Below are 18,862 nucleotides of genomic sequence, written 5' to 3'. Positions count from 1 at the left end.
AACCAAGTTCACATGACTGTCGTGCCTTTGATTTTCTGAGCCCTTTACCCTTTACCTCATGGGAACTAATGCGACAGCATGCACAACTCTTACTGATTGCACAGCTCAGCTGCATTGATGTGTTTTGGCTTTAACTGACACTCTGGGTTATAACAGTGCCATACAGTAAGTCTCACAAATTTCTGTTAGAAGTGGAACCCAATCATGCAATAAGCAATGCTCAATCTCAGGCAAAGTGCACTGCAGTCAAAGGGAATCAAAGGAAATACTTGATTTGGCTTCAGGTGGTTTTGAGTTAGGGGGCATGCATGGTATTAAAAATTAAGAGAAGAGTTTAAAATCAAAAAGCAGCCACATTAATAGTTAGTTTCTTCTTCAGAAGGGCCTGTTGGGCTAAAAAAAAAGGAGTAGGTTAAAAAAAGAACTTGGGTTTTTCTCTGCTGCACTAAAAATGGCATATTGTGTTTGGTCGTGGAATAAATAGTACTCAAATGTGCAAAGAATTGAACCAGAGTTTGGAATCCATGTAAGTTTTAAGACATGGTTTCTTCAGTGGCAAAAGGAAAGAGAGTTGTTTACTTCAAAAAAACTTCATAGAAAAACATAAATGCAATCAAGTGATCTATGAAACTTCAGGAGAGTTCAGACTCCCGAGGTAACAAGATGAAACGTAAATTGTTTTATTATTGCTTATTGGAAATCACAACAGCCAAAAAGATCATTAACAGCTCAGGACCAGAGAGCATGGAGGGTTTAAAAATAGAAATGTGCCTGTGCCTTGACTTGAGACTTATTCACCCTTAAGCTATTTAAGACTGCAAAATATTTGTAAGACAGTATCTTAGAAACACAATGACATAGAAATCCAGAAGATTCAGACTCGTGCTGTCAGCACATTAGGGTGGGTAAGATTTTCTCCTCAGGCGTACCAACTGAAGTTGTGTCTTTGCCACAAACTTTGGGTAGCAAAGAGCAAACGGCATGCTCAGCAGTGGTTCAAAACAGGTCTACACAGCTGCTTCCAGCTGTAATCTTTCCTACTATTGTCTGCATTTGCTCTTGGACTAAGTAAATTAGTATAATGATTTTCCTGTTTAATACATTTATACATTGGGTTTTGGCCTTTTTTGTTTGTTTGTTTGGGTTTTTTTGTATTCTTTGATCAAAGCAGGGCTGAGAAACGGGATTTTGAATTTTGTGGCAGAAGCATGCCGAGAACAGGCTGAATGCCTGTTGTGGGTATACTGTCGTGTCAATACAGACTTCAGCTGTATCTGTACAAATACAAATATTACTGTCTTTCATCAAACCTAGCCCATACGGTAGCTATGAGTCACATTGAGGTATGTTTGGTTATTTCTTGGTCACTTCCAGATCCCTGCTTATCTATTAACTCCCCCTCCCGCCCTTCCAGTGAATTCTTACTAGCATAAAAATTAACATAATCCTGCCTCAAATTTGCTATTGGTAAAACCAAAACTTGTTTCTATTTGCATCACAACTATGAAAAAATATTCATGAAAAGTACCACAACTGCACTACAAGCCTCCTTATGGATAGCACTATCTTATATCTAATGAACTTGTATCTACTTTTTTGTCTTTAAGAACTGACAAAACCAAACCAGTTACCAACTAAGCAGCGATTTACCTGCTTCTGGTTTTCATATCCATTATCTTGGATAACAGAATTCCCATCTTCTAACTACATTTCATTAGTTAGTTAGACCATTAATATTTTCTGGCTAGAAAGGGAGAATTAGTATGAAGCCTCATGCTTTTAACAGGACAGTTAAATGGGGAAACAGCAAATCAGGCTCCAAGCCCAGCTTTGCTTGTACCGGTCCCACAAGGCAATAAAAATGTGACATACATGGTGTAGCCATTCTGCGTCCCTTTGGAGCTGAATTCAGTGAGACACAGTTGAAGGAAGCCCAGAGTTTCATTCCTGTAGTTCTACCATCCCATTCTTTTCTTAATAATCAATACATTTTTCCATTTAAATGAACAAAGCAAACAGCGTTCTTCCTCATTACGAGCCATTTCAAATGTCTTAGCGAAAGATCTTAAATGTTACATTTTGCTATGTGCCTAGCACTAAAATCGGAAGAAAATTAAACCTCCCAGGCTAAGATACATCAGTTAATATTCAGTGTCTACGGTGCAGCTATCCACGCCTGTGCTAGAAGCCAAACCTCCCCTCGTGCTCTTGGAGACAGACGCATCTTAGGTGGGATTCACTGTATCTGTGTGAGTGAGTATCTGAAGCAGCTCAAACTCACAATTCACCTTGGGCATTGTTAGGAAGATGTCTGTCAACGTCCGTACCTGCGAGCAAATCTCACTTCTGGGCTCTGCTGGCTGAGTACAAGGAGCACTGGAAGGGGCAGCGCAGGTCCAGGTTTAGCAAACCGTAACACCAGCTTCTATATTTCTCAAATTCAACAGTACTCAGAGTTGCACACTCAGAGCACAAGGAGGATTGGGAACAGAACCTGTCCCACAGGAGAAACTCTTGCATATTTCAGTTTATTTCAAATAAGTGTTCGAAGGAAAAAAAATAATCCGAACTAAAACAGGTTTAGTATATATTTGCTTTTCTTAAAAAATGATTCCATGAAAGAGTTTTATAGTTATCTAAGTAGCAATACAGTATTTTATATACAAAATTCCATTTCAAACAATTTACTGTACAAAAGAAAGTATAAGCAACTGTTACTGTTTCATGATTTCAGCAAGTAATGAAAAATTCTCATGTGTTCAGGATATAGTTCTACCATTTACAGGAATGTCAGTATTAAGTTGGGAATACTTTCGGATAAGTATTTACAGATGAAATCCTCTCCGAGGAAGTTCCCCTAAGATTTCTCTTCAGAACAGGTAGTTCATGTTTGGCTTTCTTCTGGATCTTTTGGGCTACCAAGGAATGAGAGGAAGAACACTTCTCCAACAAGATGTTTGGACAGAATTCTGCTTGACTTATTCCCACTCACAGTCCTATTGCAGTCAGCGGGCCTGATCTGGTAAACACTTACTCACCAGGCGTAATGCTTCTTGTGTGAATAAATCAGGCAGGATTTGGCCCTACAGTAGGAAGCTACCATGTTACAAATTTTACAAATAGTGACATTCCTGCAAGTCAAAATACAACAGAAACAAGAGTTAACAAAATATAAGCCCTTTATTAATAAAAATCTTTGGTTGGATCAATATTTTAAATAAGCTTCAAGAATATTTGGTTAATACCATTTTCTTTCTTCCACATAATTTTTCTGCTACCTTCTTTGGACAGACTACAGAAAAATATCAAGTTCATCACATACTTTAAAACAAATAAATATATCAAAAGCTAAATATGGCATTTTTTTAAGTTCTAGCATTAATCTTTAAATTAGTTTGGCAAAGAAAAAAGAAAAGGAGAAAGAAATAACTAATTCTTGAAAACAGTCTTTGACATTTGGTTTTGTAACAAACCATACAGTAGTTAGACTTTAAAGAAATCTTTCATTTTTATTCTATTTTTCAGTTTTATATTTGTAATGCAAGTGCCATGAACAAGACAAAGCAATAAAAGAAATGAGGTTAATTGCACCAATGTTATTTGGAAGTGCAGTTTATCGTTTGACAAAGCAAAACTAAAATGTACTATGCTTAAAAAGAGTTGTACTGATGGGATTGAGCTAGGCATCGTAAGTAGGGATTTCAGACTTACACTTTAAGGAAGCTCCTTGTACAAAAAAGTATTTTTAAGACAAAAGAAAAGTCCTGTAACTAACTGAAGGTCTGGTCCTGTAGCCCCAGTGCAGGCAAAACTTCCATTGAAGACAGTAAGTGGGATGTATTTTGAATTTACTCCTCTGGGAAATGCCATCCAACAGCAGAAAGTCTGCAGGAGCAACTGCCTGGGAAAAGTGGGTGCAGACTCCTTTCTCCTGCAGAGAACAGAGGGCTACAGAGAAAAACCTGGCTGAGAAAGGGATGTGCTAAACCCATGGGCAAAAGGGACTTTCCTCAGCAACAACAGTGCCCAAGTACTAGGCAGGGCAGTGTGAGTCACTGTAGCTCTCTATGTGTGCTCTTTAGTTCAGGGCATTTATCAAAACGTTCTGTGATCACCTACCTGCCGGGAGGCTCTCCAAAACTGTGCTGCTCTGCCCAGCCACAAGTGAGGCATTGCTGGGGGCCTGGACCAGATGACCTTTAGAGGTCCCTTCCAATCCAAACCATCCTACGATTCTACGACTGCTCAAACACAGCTGCTGCAGTCTGGGGCACTGAGGTACCTTCATCCACATCAGTCGCTCACTGATAAAAACCAACTTTTCCAGATTCACTTTTCTGATGTTTATGAAGACAGCAGTGCCCCGGAGGGGGCCCTGGGTACACAGCAGATTGCCACAAGTGCCCCACACGCTGGTGTGACACTACAGCTCAGCGAGAGCTCCGCTGGTTTCAGACCTGCAGGTTCAAACACAGATGTTTGCCCGCAGAGCTAAACCCTGTCCTGGAAACAGAGTCAGCCTGGTGGGCTCGGCATGGTTTCCCTCCCGCCAAAAGGAATACTAGGGCACAACCTGAAGCTGAGTTTGCATATACTTTATCGAGTTATCCCATGGACCTTCAAGCCTGGGGTTCCAAAAATATTTTGAATTAGTATTATTATTACTTAAAATGTACCTTAATTTAATTACTTCATTAATAGGCTAAAGGTCAGATTCTCAGAGAATATCTCTATCAAGACATACTAAGTACCTGCATTTATTAATGCACACCAATGTCAATAGTGTTACCTAATGATGAAATATAAAAATTCCCTGCATTACTGCTTGTGCAAAAGAAAAAAACCCAACATTATCAGAAATAGAATGTGGTCCTCCATATTTGTAAGAGCATTTCTCACAAAGATGGGAGCAAAATGGCAGCACATCCTTCAACATGCACCAGGTTGTCCATTAATCGAGTCCTGCCCTTTACGCGATGGCTTGTGGATCAGTGGAATGCCCCAACACACCGAACTCCCTCCTCTTCTATACATCAAGAGGATACGAATGGCAGGAGGACAAGCTCCCACTGTGGCTCCTGGAGAGTCTGGGGCTGTGATTGTTACAGTTTTCACCTTTTTTCTTGTCCTTGTCTTTCCAGGTTTCTAGCATTTGCAGCTTCCCTTGCTCTTCTCTCATGAAGACCTCCACCATGAGAACTTTCTCTTTATGAATCTGCTGACTAATGTCCTTGGGAATGTCTGGGATAATCCAGTCAACAAAGTCACTCATAAACATGACCAAGTTCTGAAAACGAAATTGTGAGAAAATGTCAGAGAGACCAAATGAAGGGATGACTGTAGGAGGAGGGGCCATTTTTGGAGTACTTCGAAAGGAAGAATGAAGAAAGGACAATTATTTGAGTTGGGCTCAACTGCATGTCTGAAGCCTGATACGGAGCCAAATTCACCTCAACTTACTGTTCATGCTGGAAGTAGAGAAAAATGGCAGGCACAGATCTCTGATTTACCTGCAAATGCTGTCACAGCCCCGTAGAAATCCAAAGGAAGTACTGTCACTGATAAAGGGTTTACGAGTTTTACATCAGAAAGGCAGAAGCAAATAGCAGGGGTAGAATGATGAAAGTTGGTAAAACACACTTCAAGTAAATGTTTCTGATTTTAAACCCTTGATTCACTGAGAGGTCTTTCACAAGAAGGTGCATATTTTACCCCTCCCCCCTCCAAAAAAAAAGGGAATAAAAATTTTGCAACTGGTAGCTGGTTGTTTAGATGAGGCAGACTTAAAACACTTGTGCCACAATACCCAGCATCGCTGCTGTGACCGAATAATGTCATTTAGTGAAAAATGACAAGACTTTGCCTTCTTGTTCAGGTGCAAGTTAAATTCTAACTGGGAATATTCTGGATGCTTCATTTCTTGTCTAGGTCTAGAATAGATATTGGATGAAATTTATGCTGCTTCAGTGAAATTGTTCATGTTCTACTGGAAAAACTGGTGGAATCTGATTATGTGCTTTGCTGCTTGCTAAGGTCATTAAGTTGCTTTGGCATCAAACCAGTTCAGGGAATCCCTAGGGATAAATTTTTCCACTGAGGATATACCTGGGCCTGGTGAGTGGGAAGAAGAGGGTGAATGAGGATGGGAAAATTTCTTTGCTTTCCCATGAGACAGCTGAGAGACAAGATCCCTTCTTTGGCCTAATAACTTATTTCCAAAGCTGCCCTGCCTTATGTAGCTGAAGAAATAAAGATAACACTTTTTCTTTCTCACATAAAAAGTGCCTGCAGTATAACCTACCTGGAAAACTATCACAAATGCTAATCTTGCTGCTAGGACAGCCCAGAAATCCTTTGAAATGTCATACTTGTTTTCAGACCAGGGGGGTTCTCGATAGTCTTTGTATCTGCAAAACAAGACTCAGTAAATCAGTGATGTCATTCAGAAATTTTAGCACCATGAGGAATTAATAGTTGAAGAGTAAATCGAACTGTCTAAAAGCAAGTTCACTATTACAGCACGACACTGTATTAACTGCTCAGAAACAAGACACACCTGAACAGGTTTTACTCAACATTAAAGGTCTTCAATCTTAATACCCTATGATTAAAACAAATAATATCAATTCTGCATACAGAGTAAACTACACAGCCCAGGTAATTTATTTTCTTTTCGGACTGGCAAAAAGATCCCCCAAAATATATTTTTAAGACTGATTTTAAAGACAAAAATACTGATCTCAGATCCATCGAGTGTTATGCTGATGGTGTTCTTGTTCACCATTAGCAAAAGATCGCAGCTAAATTTTGCCATATAGAGAGGTGAGAATTTTGCCTTACCTATGGCTTACAGAAAATCTATGTGCTAATCAACAATAACTTGTTAGAAATGGGAGCAAGAAAAATAGATTCAATTTAAAACCATAGCATCCTGTAAATATTTTGAAAGAATTAGGGCTCCATATTTTCAAATTATTTTAAAATCCCTGGAATATGGAAGAAATGATGGGATGAGAAGAAGAAAAAGGCTGGGACTAGAAAGGAGATAAACCTGGCATTTTTTAATTGGACCATGACATTAATACTTCTGTCTTGTAAATTCTGTGCTAAAAACATGTTTGCCAACCTCATTTATCCTGTACCTGGAGACCACCAGAAGGAAACCAGGAGAAAGTAAGAGCAAGCAAAGCTAATACATATTTTGGTGGTTTTTTTCTTTCATCTCAGAGTGATTTTTCTGTTTAGCGGTCATTTCAGCAGTTCAACTTGCACTATTGACATTTAAAAAGAATATAAATTAAAAAATAATATGATTATAAAGGTGGAGGCTTCTCCTGGTCAGTATGTGTAAATTTTTAGTATATGTATACTAAAGTCATCTTTTTTTTTTTTTCTCCCATGGAATGTCTCTTCCCTCCTTGTTGTCCTCCTCCTCTTCTTACCCCCATTGTTCCCCTTTCAGGCTTGCTGGTCTAAGTGCTTTCACTGTTGCATTTGGCTTTGGTCCCCAGTTCTAAGCATTAAAACATTTGTTTTTAAATATGATGCATATCTGAGTAAGCCTAGGGAAAGCATGCATTTCAGCACGGACCTAGATTGCTTCATAAGCTCAAATATGCAACAATAATTTTCCTTTAAAAATGAAAACACTATGTAGAAATTGTTACAGGCATGCAGACTTCTGTGCAATGACACTTTAAGTTGGTCTTAAGTTCCAGTGCAGATAAAGATGCTATTACTCTCATCAGGAATTGCTACAGAAACTGGACCAAAAAAAAGATACGTACTCTGACATCATGGCTATAACATCAATAGCACACGACACAACATGACATCAGAGTAACATCATTTTGTTCCCTTAAAGCATCATTGTGCTGTTTATCATTATTTACCTCCTTTCCTGAAAAAGGGATTACATAGCAATAAAAATCTCTGCATGGATAAACACTGAATTTAACAATGCTAATCTCTATTTCCCAGACTAAGCAGTACGTCAGGGTTTGTGGCTGCTTAATATGTAAGCCAAGATGTTCCAGGCAAAGGATCCATCTGACGTAAGAGGCCACCAAGGTGCTAAAAAGGTACTGAAAATACAAGGCACCTGCCCCAGGAATGTAAAAGTTTGTCTTGTTCTTAGTCAGCTGTGAAAATACTTAAAATCAGTTATCATTCAGGAGAGTACCTGCATATCTGAACCTCGTAGCCAAGATCCATGGGGTCGTTTGGAGCTGTTCCTGCTTGAAAATCGCTGACATTAAAAGAAGATAGTGTATGGTTCACGAAGCCATGCATGGTGCCATTCTCACTGTACATATACAGGTACACGAGGCGTGGAATGAAGTCGGATGTGAATGAGATCACAAATGCCTAAGCCATAAGAGTAAAGAGTGAGCGCAATATTCAGGCAGTGGTTAAGTTAATAATATCCTCAAGCATGTCTGGCCCAGACAACTCGCGCAACACGGGGGCTGCTTCAGAAAACAAGGCTGGGGCAACTGCAGTCCACGGGGCCGTAAAAATGGAGTATTCACTCCTGCAACAAGGTTGTATTTACTGCTGGCTCTCCCAAGTTGCAGAATATTAGATGGAATAGTTCCATGACGACAGAGATTTCCACATGGATTACAACTTGAACTCCCCAGGGCATGAAGAGGCCATACCCCCCAGCACCAGAGGAAAGCAAAACCCAGCACTGCTTCCCCACGCCCCAGATGCATTGTATAGGGTCCAACTGATCGATTTCCAAGTACTTTTCTGTTCTGCAAACAACTGACAGTGAATTGACTCTATAAATTCTCATTGTGTTGCAAAAGGCCATTAATTGTATGTGTTTTTTAACTCCATCAAGATAAAAGGATGAGCAGACTGAGCCCAGTTTTATTTTTATGGTCATTAAAATTGCATTTTATTTGGTTATTTTAAAAGGTCTTCTAAAAACATCACACAGAAAATGCAAGACAGCCAGTTCGGCTGAGTTCTTCATAACCAGCCTTTCTCATTTATCATTATTATGAAACATTCTCACTGGCATAAATCTCAAGTACATGTGGAACAAACACTGTACAAAATGTTTTACTTATATTATGGTAAAGAGAGGTAGTACATAGATCAAAGAAGGAAAAGTAACACTGGATAATGACGAAGAGAGACTACATGGAAGAGAAAAAAAATAGAGAAATTATTTCCAAAGGAAAAGAGCAGAAATGGTAAAGACTGTTTAAGGCAGCATACCAAATAACCAAAAGAATGGATTGGCCATAGCACAACAGACACCTGTGGGCAAAATTAAGGGATTTCCAGTCTGGATAATGGTGAAAAAACTGAGAGGGCTGGTGGGCACGTGGCTGTAAACCCTCCCTGTTCTGCTGCATTGCAAACATGTTGTCAGGTTGTTATTCAGCTTTTTCTTTTTCATCTTTCCCTAGGGAGGGTGCAATGAAGATGATCGTTGTGGATGTCTATTCATATAGAGTATTAGATAAGTACATACATGAATATATTAAGGCATGCTGAAGTTTTCTAAAGGGCTGAGATGTTCAGTAAACGAAATATTTTCATGGATTTTCAGAGCTACCTGAGTGACAGCAATGCAGTCCAAGGCCAGATTTTTCAATGGAAGGACACTGCTCTCTGAGGAGCTGAAGTAATTCACACTCAGTTGACTACCAGACCCTAAATAGGTTTCAGCATCGAAATTAAAAAATATGTCACCTTAGTGATAGTATTTAAAAAAAGCAAAAGTAAGAACTGTGGCCTTATTTATTTGAAGGGCAAAATTGTTCTATGAAAACATTCTGGAAAAAAGCTGCAATGACTACTATTTTATGTTATTGCTACTACTACCACAACTCTAAAATAAACACAACATCTGATGCACTGATATTTTGAAAATTTTCTAAATCATATACTTCCCCTTGATTTTAAGGAATTTATGCTGAAATAAAACTAATGGAGCAGAATGGAAAAGCCAGCCTACTTAATTAAAATTGTATTCATGCCAAATTACTTACATTTATGATGACAGCAAGCTTTCCAATACCTCTGAGGATATTATACCAGATTCCTAAGGAAGGAGACAAACATGTAAATGCCGGTCCACTCAAAATCAGATAAATGACATTTTTAGTTACAGTGTTAGAAGCACTTATGACTGTGCCAAATGACAGTTGTATTTTAAATTTAAAAAAAAAGAACTAATTATAAGAGATTGATATAATGACCTGGAAGCAAAGGGAGCCCAACTCTGTCTTCCAAAGCTATGTTTGGGCACCTATTTTTTAAAAGTTTTAAGGCTCGTGTGAGACAGAGGACTGTTGGCATTGGTAGAAAAGAAAAACATAACGAAATTTCATTCAGACTTCTCAAATGCTTGAGGAGACTAAGAAAGCTACAGACGGGGAGCTGGAACCTCCACACACCTCGTGCAGAACATATGGGTCTACCAGCTTTAAGGATCTACCTGAATCTGTTTCTACAATTTCTTATCACTCTTGATCCTACCTCAGTTTCAAGAAAGCAAAGCTCCAGTGGAGCCACTTGATGAGGTTTTTACATTTGCATCTAGAAACCATACAGATACAGGTTTCCTCAGCATGGGCTCAGTGCGTATGAAATGCAATACCAACCAGCCCCATACTGACTGAGGTTCAGCCCCTCTGGATTTAGTCTGAGGATGATGCATGAAGTCCCACAGGTCTGCCCTTTCCCCATCTCCAGGTCCCATTCCTCACGGACAGGCTTCTCTGAGGTCTACACAGAGTGCTGATTTAGCAGACGTGGTTGTGCACCCTTGTGCCTGGTGTCTCTAACAGCCTTTTGGGCACTGGTGACAGCTTGAAAATTTCTCCTTAGCTGAAGTACTTGAACTGTAAGATTCAGTCTTGATGGAGAAACCCAGGGCTGCTACCAGATCTGCGTGGTCACAGCCCTGATGAGCCACTCTCCTGCGTCTGAAGGGGAAGGAAGATGTAAGAGGCTTTACACAGGGTGACATCCCTGGAAGACTCTCCTGGCCTGGCCACATCCTCTGCTTGTTAACTCATACTTCATGTAGCTTTAGTCACCTGGCACAGCATACAGAAGCCAGCCTGGACAGAGTACAGAAGTGAACTTCAGGAAAAGATATTGAAGTATCAGTGGAAGCAGAGGTAGACCTCTGTTGGCTGCCAGTAGTTACCCACTGCCTTTAGCACATGGAACCTTCATCCTTTCCTGATTCTGCTGACGCTGGCCCTAAAAACTTGTCTGGTTTGTCCGTGGCCATCTCACAGTCTCTGAATTCGGGATGTCTCTGAAAGAAGTGGGGTTCTTTCACCCACAAGAGCGGGACTGATTGCAATAAATTGCAATCAACACCTTCTCAAAACCAAAAAAAAACCCTCAAAAACCCACCACTGACAAAAAACCAACACCCCTCCATGATCTCCACCAACAACCTTAGCCTGCAGCACCAAATAAGCCAGCCACAAACCACCCCAAAAGCAATGTCATGGTAAAGGCAATAGCATGGCAAAACATGATGCGTGCTTCCAACCCAGGATGATCCTGGTGCACAAGGATGAGCCCAAGGGAAAACCCTGCTTGCACAACACCAGAACAAACACCGAGTTTCGTACAGATCGTACTGCTCTTGCTGACTGGCTCTGTAATACAAACAATTATTTTAATGACCTTTTCAGTTGTAAGTAACCCCCATTTGGGAGCAATAGCTTCCTCATTATGTACACCCACAGCTGTTAGCCCCCGCAGTAAAGGGAGGACTGGTCAGTTGTCACTGTCTCACTGCAGAGCCCAGTTCCGGCTAGATTCACTGCAGCTTTCAAGCCTCACCCTTCCAACATTCATGCTGAATAGGGATGAAGGGATACATTGACCCACAGACTTTTGAGTCTCTTCTTGCTCCCAAGTGTATTTTTCCAGGCCAGCCCAGAGTTATTAAATGCAGAAATTTTTGCTTCTGCAAGAAAACTGCATTGCCAGAAAGAACTGTTGATGTGCAAACCATGCGAGATATTTCGCTGTTGTATTGATCATTTTGATTTGAAAAGTGATACTGTTTGCTTAATAAAATATTAATCTGAATTTAAAGCTCTGGTCTTTCCATTTTAAAAGTAAAGCCTCAATAAGTTATGACAGTTCACAGTTAAGCCACAGTCTAAAGTTTTGAATTTTCCTATAAATATCTTCCTGTTAATGAAACTAACTCAGCATAATAATATCCTGCCATCAATCCAGGAATAAACAAACAGGGATAACAATAGCAATGTGCACTTACCTATATCCTTTGCTCTGACTGCTACCGGTCTCCTCAGCTCAGTAACAAATTTTTTCGCATCTAGACGGATTTCAATGATGTTGTTCAACAAAGCAAACAAAGGCGCCAGCGGGAAGGATGCAACGAACAAAGTTACAAACCCAAACTGAATAACTGAAAAGGAAAAATAAACCATTTCAATGGCTGTGGTCAGTATTTATCAAATGCATGCATCATCATGTCGGTGCCAACCCCCAAATTCTACCAAGATGACACATGCTAGGAGACTAAATGACATTTTCTGTGTCAGGCACAGTTTGCCTGGCTACTGCTCCATTCGGGCACTGAAGGGCCCATTGCCCCTCTTGCAAAAGGCAAGGCAAAGTAACCAGAAGGATGCCGAAGCTCCTAAACCAATTTTGCCGTGGGAGAGGCTGGCACAGGAGCGATCTGAAGGAGTATGGCAGTGACCATGTTAGCTCCACATAAACGTGTCACACTCCACCCAGCAGGTTTTTAGACCTCACCAGTCCCACTGGAAGCTTTCTCTTCTGAAGTATAGAAACTTCTGGGCTTTGAAAACGCGCGCTACTGATTCTCTGCCTTTCCTGGGAATAATTTGCTTCCTACAACCTGGGATCTTACTTGCTTTTGTTTGGTGAGGACATCACTTTGATGTCATGCTCCTCCTGGTACTGTTAGTGTCCCATCTTTCTTTTTCTCTGTTCCTTCCAATTGCTGAGGTCAGTAACTGCACTTTTTCTTATTTTTAGGAATGGACAGCATGACCTCGTAGTCCGTACTGTTAAATTTCAATCTGTTTCAACTACTCTGAACATCGAGGTCATCAGATATTCTAATGTGCCTCTGCATTTACTGAGCACGCCAATTTTTGGTATTAGTATGCTTCATTGTCCTTTACGACTATTTTTGCCTAGTAATTCCTTAAAATAGTAAATAAAGTTGCTCTTTTAAGACAGAACCTTCAGGAATGCCTGATACTGCAGCAAACAGCATGATGTTGAAGAGTTCGCAGCCTTTCCAAGATTGAAAATAGGAAAAGAAATGTAGTTGCACAGCTGCAGCAATGCAGAGCTAATATCCAGTGCTTAAATAATACATTACTTAAAAAACCCATTATATATGAGCTGTCAAGTACAACCTAGTCTACAGGCACCTATCTCTCTCAGATTTAGTCCAGATTTTAGAAACAAAGAAACAATCTGGTGTCAGAATACATAGTGGAAATGATCAAACCTGAATTAAGTAACTAATTTCCAGTGTAGGGTACAACTGATGATAAAACACGCCTCACATTCTCAAGTTCATGCCATTTAATCATTTGCATTTGAAACTTGACAGTGGCATGTCACATGGCTTGAAAGAAAATATCTAAAACAGTGCTGAAGGAAGGTGTCAGGAACAGCAGAGAACACAATTCAGCCCGCCCTGAAGCAGCCAGTGGCTGGCTGAAACATGCTGCAGTCCAAGACTGTACATTTTAATAATTAAGTTATGTCTCATATCCACTGTCCGCTGAATCGACAGTTCAAAACCCTCAGCTCTCCCAGTTAGAACAATTACGGTTTAAAATGCCTTCTTTCCACCTCACTCACTCATTTCCATATATTCAGGGGTAAGTCCAGCGAAAGGCTCCAGGTTATAGTCCACTTCATAACGCTGCTTTTTTTTCATGTGCTCTTCATGGTCTAAAGAACGCCGACGCTTTAATTTCATGTATCGTATAAATTTCTTCATTTTTCTGGGGGAAATGGAAATGATTCAGTTAGCGTGCCATTTTGGTCACAGTGCCCGTTTTTCAGTTCTTTTACATTATCAGACACAATAAGCTCCATACTATCCTCATAAAAACTGTGCAAGAGCCACCGTGCACTGAAGTATCAGGGATGATCATACATAGGTGCTGTAACACGGTGTGAGCGAGCCACATGTTCAGCAAGTATTACAAGTCTTGCTAACCTGTAGGAAAGCCATATGTTGCCCAACACTTTTCACAGACATCTGCATTGCTGGATGCAGCTGCAATTTGCAACACAGCAGACACAGGCTTACTGCAAAAATCTTGCGGGTAGCTCGTGAACCACGTTCATGCCACGGGGCAGCGGATATACAGCATACTGCCCACATGTTTAAAACAAACAAACAAACAGACAAAAGTTGCTACTTACGGGATGCCAATCTCAAACAAATTGTTCTGAATCAGCTGCTTGCCCAACATGATGATACTGAGCTGGATGCACAACTCCATCAGGCAACCGCCTGGAGCACACTAGGGTGGACAGGGGAAATGCCAGTCAGAAACCTGCTGCATCCCTGTGGCAGGGGCAGCTGCTCCCACCCAGCGTGATCACAGACAGGCTGGAAACGCAATTACCTCTTCCATTCGGAAAGAATGGAAAATGTAGACGTAGTCTCCTGGACGTCCAACAAATCTAGGGCACAATAGTTAGGATTATAAACTTAATATGTATTTTATACTTGCCTATTTGATTCCTAAATTTATGTCAAACTCTACGCCTTTGAGTGAGACCACCTAACCTTTAGTCCTGAAAAAGTGAGTAAGAATAATTATCTTTGATTTTGTTTTACTGAGTAAGCCCTGTTTCCTCAGTAAACAACTCAGTAAAACTGCAAGTCTTGTGTCCTACAATATTATAGGCACACCTTGGCAGAAACCCTCTGTGGTAATCCTCATTTCTCTTGCATTATCTGGAACATGCCACGCGGAGTATTTATTTTAGCCTCGTGCTTTCATGCTGGTTGCAAAAAGAGAGATGAAACTTGCTATGATATAAAGTTAGGAGTGGTAAATAGACAATGGTAATTAGCCTGATGGGGCATTGTATCTAAACATACAAAGCTATCTTTACGAAATGGTTTTAACAAACTTGAAACAGCAAAGTACCAGCTCCCTGCTTTATCCCATGAGGCTGCAGATTTTTGGGGTCAATACTGAGTTTTTAAAGCAGATTTACTTTATCACCCAACTACAGTCTTGGCTCAGCTACAGCTGCCCCATAAGCAACATGCTGAAACCCCGAGCAGCTGTTTGCGTTACTCACCGGCCTTTGAAGAAAGCGACGTAGAAAATGGGTGTGTAGGCATTGACAAATTTCAGCAGGAAAGCCTTAAAAATCAGCCGCTCTTCAAAATTTTTGTCAGTTTTTGGCACCTCTGGAACCAATGTGATATGGATAAGAAATGTTAAGGAATTATCCTACCTGCAACATTTCAAGATCTTATAAATGTGGACTTTGGAAAACATCAGCCATCTTTTAAACAAAGAGGTGTATATTTATAGCAATATATATTATTAAAGCAATATGGCCTCACTGAGGTCAGTGGTCAATCTGCTGAGCATCAACACCATTCAGATGTGTTACAACAGTAATTCCAATTTTATCACACATCTGGCTGACCTCCATGACAATCATTTGAAGATGGACAAGAACTTATCTGAAAAGACTTCTGGACCTTTTGTCACTGCTGCTTTTTGGAAATTATTTTTAAAAGATTTATTTTTTCTACAGTGGTTTTTTTGCACTCCATAATTTTGCATTTCTTGACATATTAAAAAACGACAGAAAATGAAAACGGATTTTGCATGATACAGAAGAGTGAAGCCTAAGATTAGGTATAGGAATTTCTGCTGTATCCCCACCACCCATAACTGGATTAGTGATTAGCACTGCAACTGCTGAAAGAAAAACTTTTTGCCTTTCCAAAAAGCCAAATCCATGTGCACTTTGATGTTTATAAATAGCTGGTTGGAATTTTAGCCACACATTTGAATTTCCTAGGTTTGCTCATCATTTTGAAGTTAATCATGACAGCTAGTCATTTGTGTCCTCTCATTTAAAATGGCTCAAGCAAATATCAGTCGAAGATTTAAACCTACCGATCTGAGTTAGCCACCTTGCAATGCAGCCGTATACTTCATCCAGGATGATGATAACAACCAAATTGATGATGACTGCGGTGGCAGTGACGGTGACCCTAACGCTTGACCGGCCCGAGGGAGTTGAACTGATTGCCAGTGCAGCTGCAGTCGAGATCCGGTATATTATGACTCCAAACACTATGGCGAATGTCAGCCCAACCTGCAAGTAAGAACAGCACAGCCTCTTATGAAAGATTTAACTACAAATACTTTTCTTGGGACTTAGCAATGACCTTAAAAATGGGATCTCTGGGCTACATCCCAAGTCCACCGAACTCTGCATTAAGGATCCCAATCACTTTGATGAACTGTGGGAAAAGATCCTCTTTTGCTAGTAATTTGACCATCAGATGAAAAAATTGATACCACAGTCACATGCAAAAGGATTTTTTTCAAAGGCACCTAAATGTAAACTACCTGCTCATATTAAAAGCATCAGTGGGCATCCTTTCAGCCCTAAGAGCAACAGCATATATACATGGTATTTGCTTTATTATAAAAGCAAGCCAGGGTTGCAGCAGAGAGGAGTATTTCAGCTTAAGTCTGCCCACAAGCCTTGAAACACCCTACTGACACCCGCTGCACTGTCATAATCCCAAACTGAAATTAAATCTCATTAAATCAACGCACCTTTGGGCAATATAAAGGTGCACAAAATCTTACTCAATTTTTCACTGCTTAAATAGAGGAACAATTTTAAAATGTGAATCATATAAGACACTGATTATTCAGCTGAGAATATTAGATTTACTGCATTTGCATTCCCTGAAAACAGAAATAAAAAATAAACCCAAAACCCAGCCCAAACCAGAATCTCTATCCCTCCAAAAAAACAAATGAACTCAGTTAGTCTGGTATATTCTACCCTTAGGACTTTGGCTTTTTTATCCATCTGCCAATCTGTTCCATGTTTTGAATTATTATTATTTCCTTCAAAAATTGTTTTAAATGCTGATACTTTATCAGCAAATGGAAAAAGGCTGTTCTCATCATTACGTTACCTTTTTCTTGAATTAAGTGCTCTGTTTGCAATTCTCCTGTTACGTGGTATAACCCCATATTTGACTGACTTGTTAAAAATCCTTGCAATCAGGACTGCAATTGGCCACATCATTTCTTTCAAAAAAGTTTGGTATAAAAATGAGACCATTCTTGACTTCCTGACTACCTTCTGAGAGGTCGCTCTGTACTTTTTAAGCTTCATCCCATCAATGGTGGTGGTAATTTCCATTTCTGTGTCCTCATTTTTCCCCTAGCCTATTTAGGTATTCTTATTTCTTTGCTTGAAAGAGACAGCAAAGTAGAAATTCAAGCTCTTGAAAAGATTTTGGATTATAAAACAGTTAAATGCTTGAATTTTTTCACTGGGGAAAAGCCACGGTGAACCACATCAGTCTGATAAAGTCTGTCACAGTTTCACCAACAGTTCCATCACTTCTGTTCTATACAATGACTCTGTAACACAACTTTTAGGTTTTGCTGGGTGATGCTTACCATGAAGATAATGCCAACAAAATTGGTTAGATAGGCTGGAAAACGATCCTTCCATGTCAGCTTTTCTTTATCTGTCTAAAATTTAGAGGGGAAAAAAGGGTACATTTAATGAAGACAGAGTGTGTGATTTTGCACGGGACAAAAACAGAGAGGGGGAAAAAAAGGCTAGCAAATACACAACCGGTTAGAAGATGCAGACACAGTGTTTACAGTTACTATTCCACACAGGCAAATTGTTTACTGCGTATCTAGGTTCAAATTGGTCAAGCGCCTGCACTGCGAGTATAAATAAACCAGATTTTTCTGTATACTTTTTGAAGGAAACATGCAAATAGGCTGTCACAAACCATGAAGTAAGATCCCTCTTACTCTTAAATATTTTCTTTTGCTTTCCCTAGAAAAATTCTTCTTCCTCTCTCCCTCCCCAGCTAATATTTGTAGCTTTCCAGTTGTACAAGTGGTTCCACTGAAATATAGATTAAGTATGTTACTGAGTAACTCCAAGATGAATGCACAGTTGACAGGGAATATCTTGCTTTGGTGTGTGGTAAGGCTGGAAATTCCTTCCAGTGTGATTTTTAATATAAAATCCAGAATGATTTTTAAATACCTGACTACCCACGTGGAATTCAATGGACCACGCCAATACGAGTTAAGATGTGCATGTATAATAATTCTTTGTAGGATACCCTAAATCCAGTCAACCAGCCACTGCCTTGATTTGGCCAGGAAAATTTCATTTAGAACAATATTGCACATCTAGAGTCCTTCATAAGCTGTGATGCCAGGAATTGTTTCTACATACCAGAAAATAAACATCAGAAGGAACATTATGGAAGATGATGCAGAAGGAACATAACAATATTACTCAAATTCTATTTTTATTACATGCACGTTGTCTCAGGGAAGTGCAAGCAACTCTTTCAACACACAGCCCATGCTCCACTGCACAACATAACGTCAGTCCAGGATGGTAAACCTAAGATTAGCCATGCAGTGCCATTCCCAACGCATAGAAACAGTGTCCCAAAGAGTGCTGAAGAAACAAGGGGAGGAAGGGGAAGAAACCCAGAACTGAATGTGAATATTAAACAAAGGTTCAACAGCCAAAAACAAATTGATTTGTGTCTTCCATAATTACTCATAATTTGAGT

The 18,862-nt window shown here is 39.9% G+C and overlaps 1 protein-coding gene across 3 annotated transcripts in view; it reads right to left on the bottom strand.

Moving 5' to 3' along the window:
* Window positions 1-2,574: 2,574 nt before the first annotated feature.
* ANO1 (anoctamin 1) overlaps window positions 2,575-18,862 on the bottom strand; it is an 82,318-nt gene continuing 66,030 nt past the window's right edge. For all 3 annotated transcript variants that reach the window (XM_055814600.1, XM_027790858.2, XM_027790859.2), the window contains 11 exons: window positions 17,709-17,783; window positions 16,173-16,374; window positions 15,337-15,448; window positions 14,649-14,706; window positions 14,443-14,543; window positions 13,870-14,015; window positions 12,275-12,427; window positions 10,011-10,063; window positions 8,183-8,367; window positions 6,302-6,407; window positions 2,575-5,287 (listed from right to left, as the gene is read on the bottom strand). In XM_055814600.1, the coding sequence (XP_055670575.1) occupies window positions 5,027-5,287; window positions 6,302-6,407; window positions 8,183-8,367; window positions 10,011-10,063; window positions 12,275-12,427; window positions 13,870-14,015; window positions 14,443-14,543; window positions 14,649-14,706; window positions 15,337-15,448; window positions 16,173-16,374; window positions 17,709-17,783 (1,452 nt within the window). In that variant the 3' untranslated portion in view covers window positions 2,575-5,026. The remainder of the gene's footprint in view (window positions 5,288-6,301; window positions 6,408-8,182; window positions 8,368-10,010; window positions 10,064-12,274; window positions 12,428-13,869; window positions 14,016-14,442; window positions 14,544-14,648; window positions 14,707-15,336; window positions 15,449-16,172; window positions 16,375-17,708; window positions 17,784-18,862) is intronic.

This window comes from Falco peregrinus, chromosome 9, assembly GCF_023634155.1.
Source record: "Falco peregrinus isolate bFalPer1 chromosome 9, bFalPer1.pri, whole genome shotgun sequence".
Lineage (NCBI taxonomy): Eukaryota > Metazoa > Chordata > Aves > Falconiformes > Falconidae > Falco > Falco peregrinus.
Note: the sequence above shows the minus strand (reverse complement) of the source record. Positions and strands in the feature narration are given on the sequence as shown.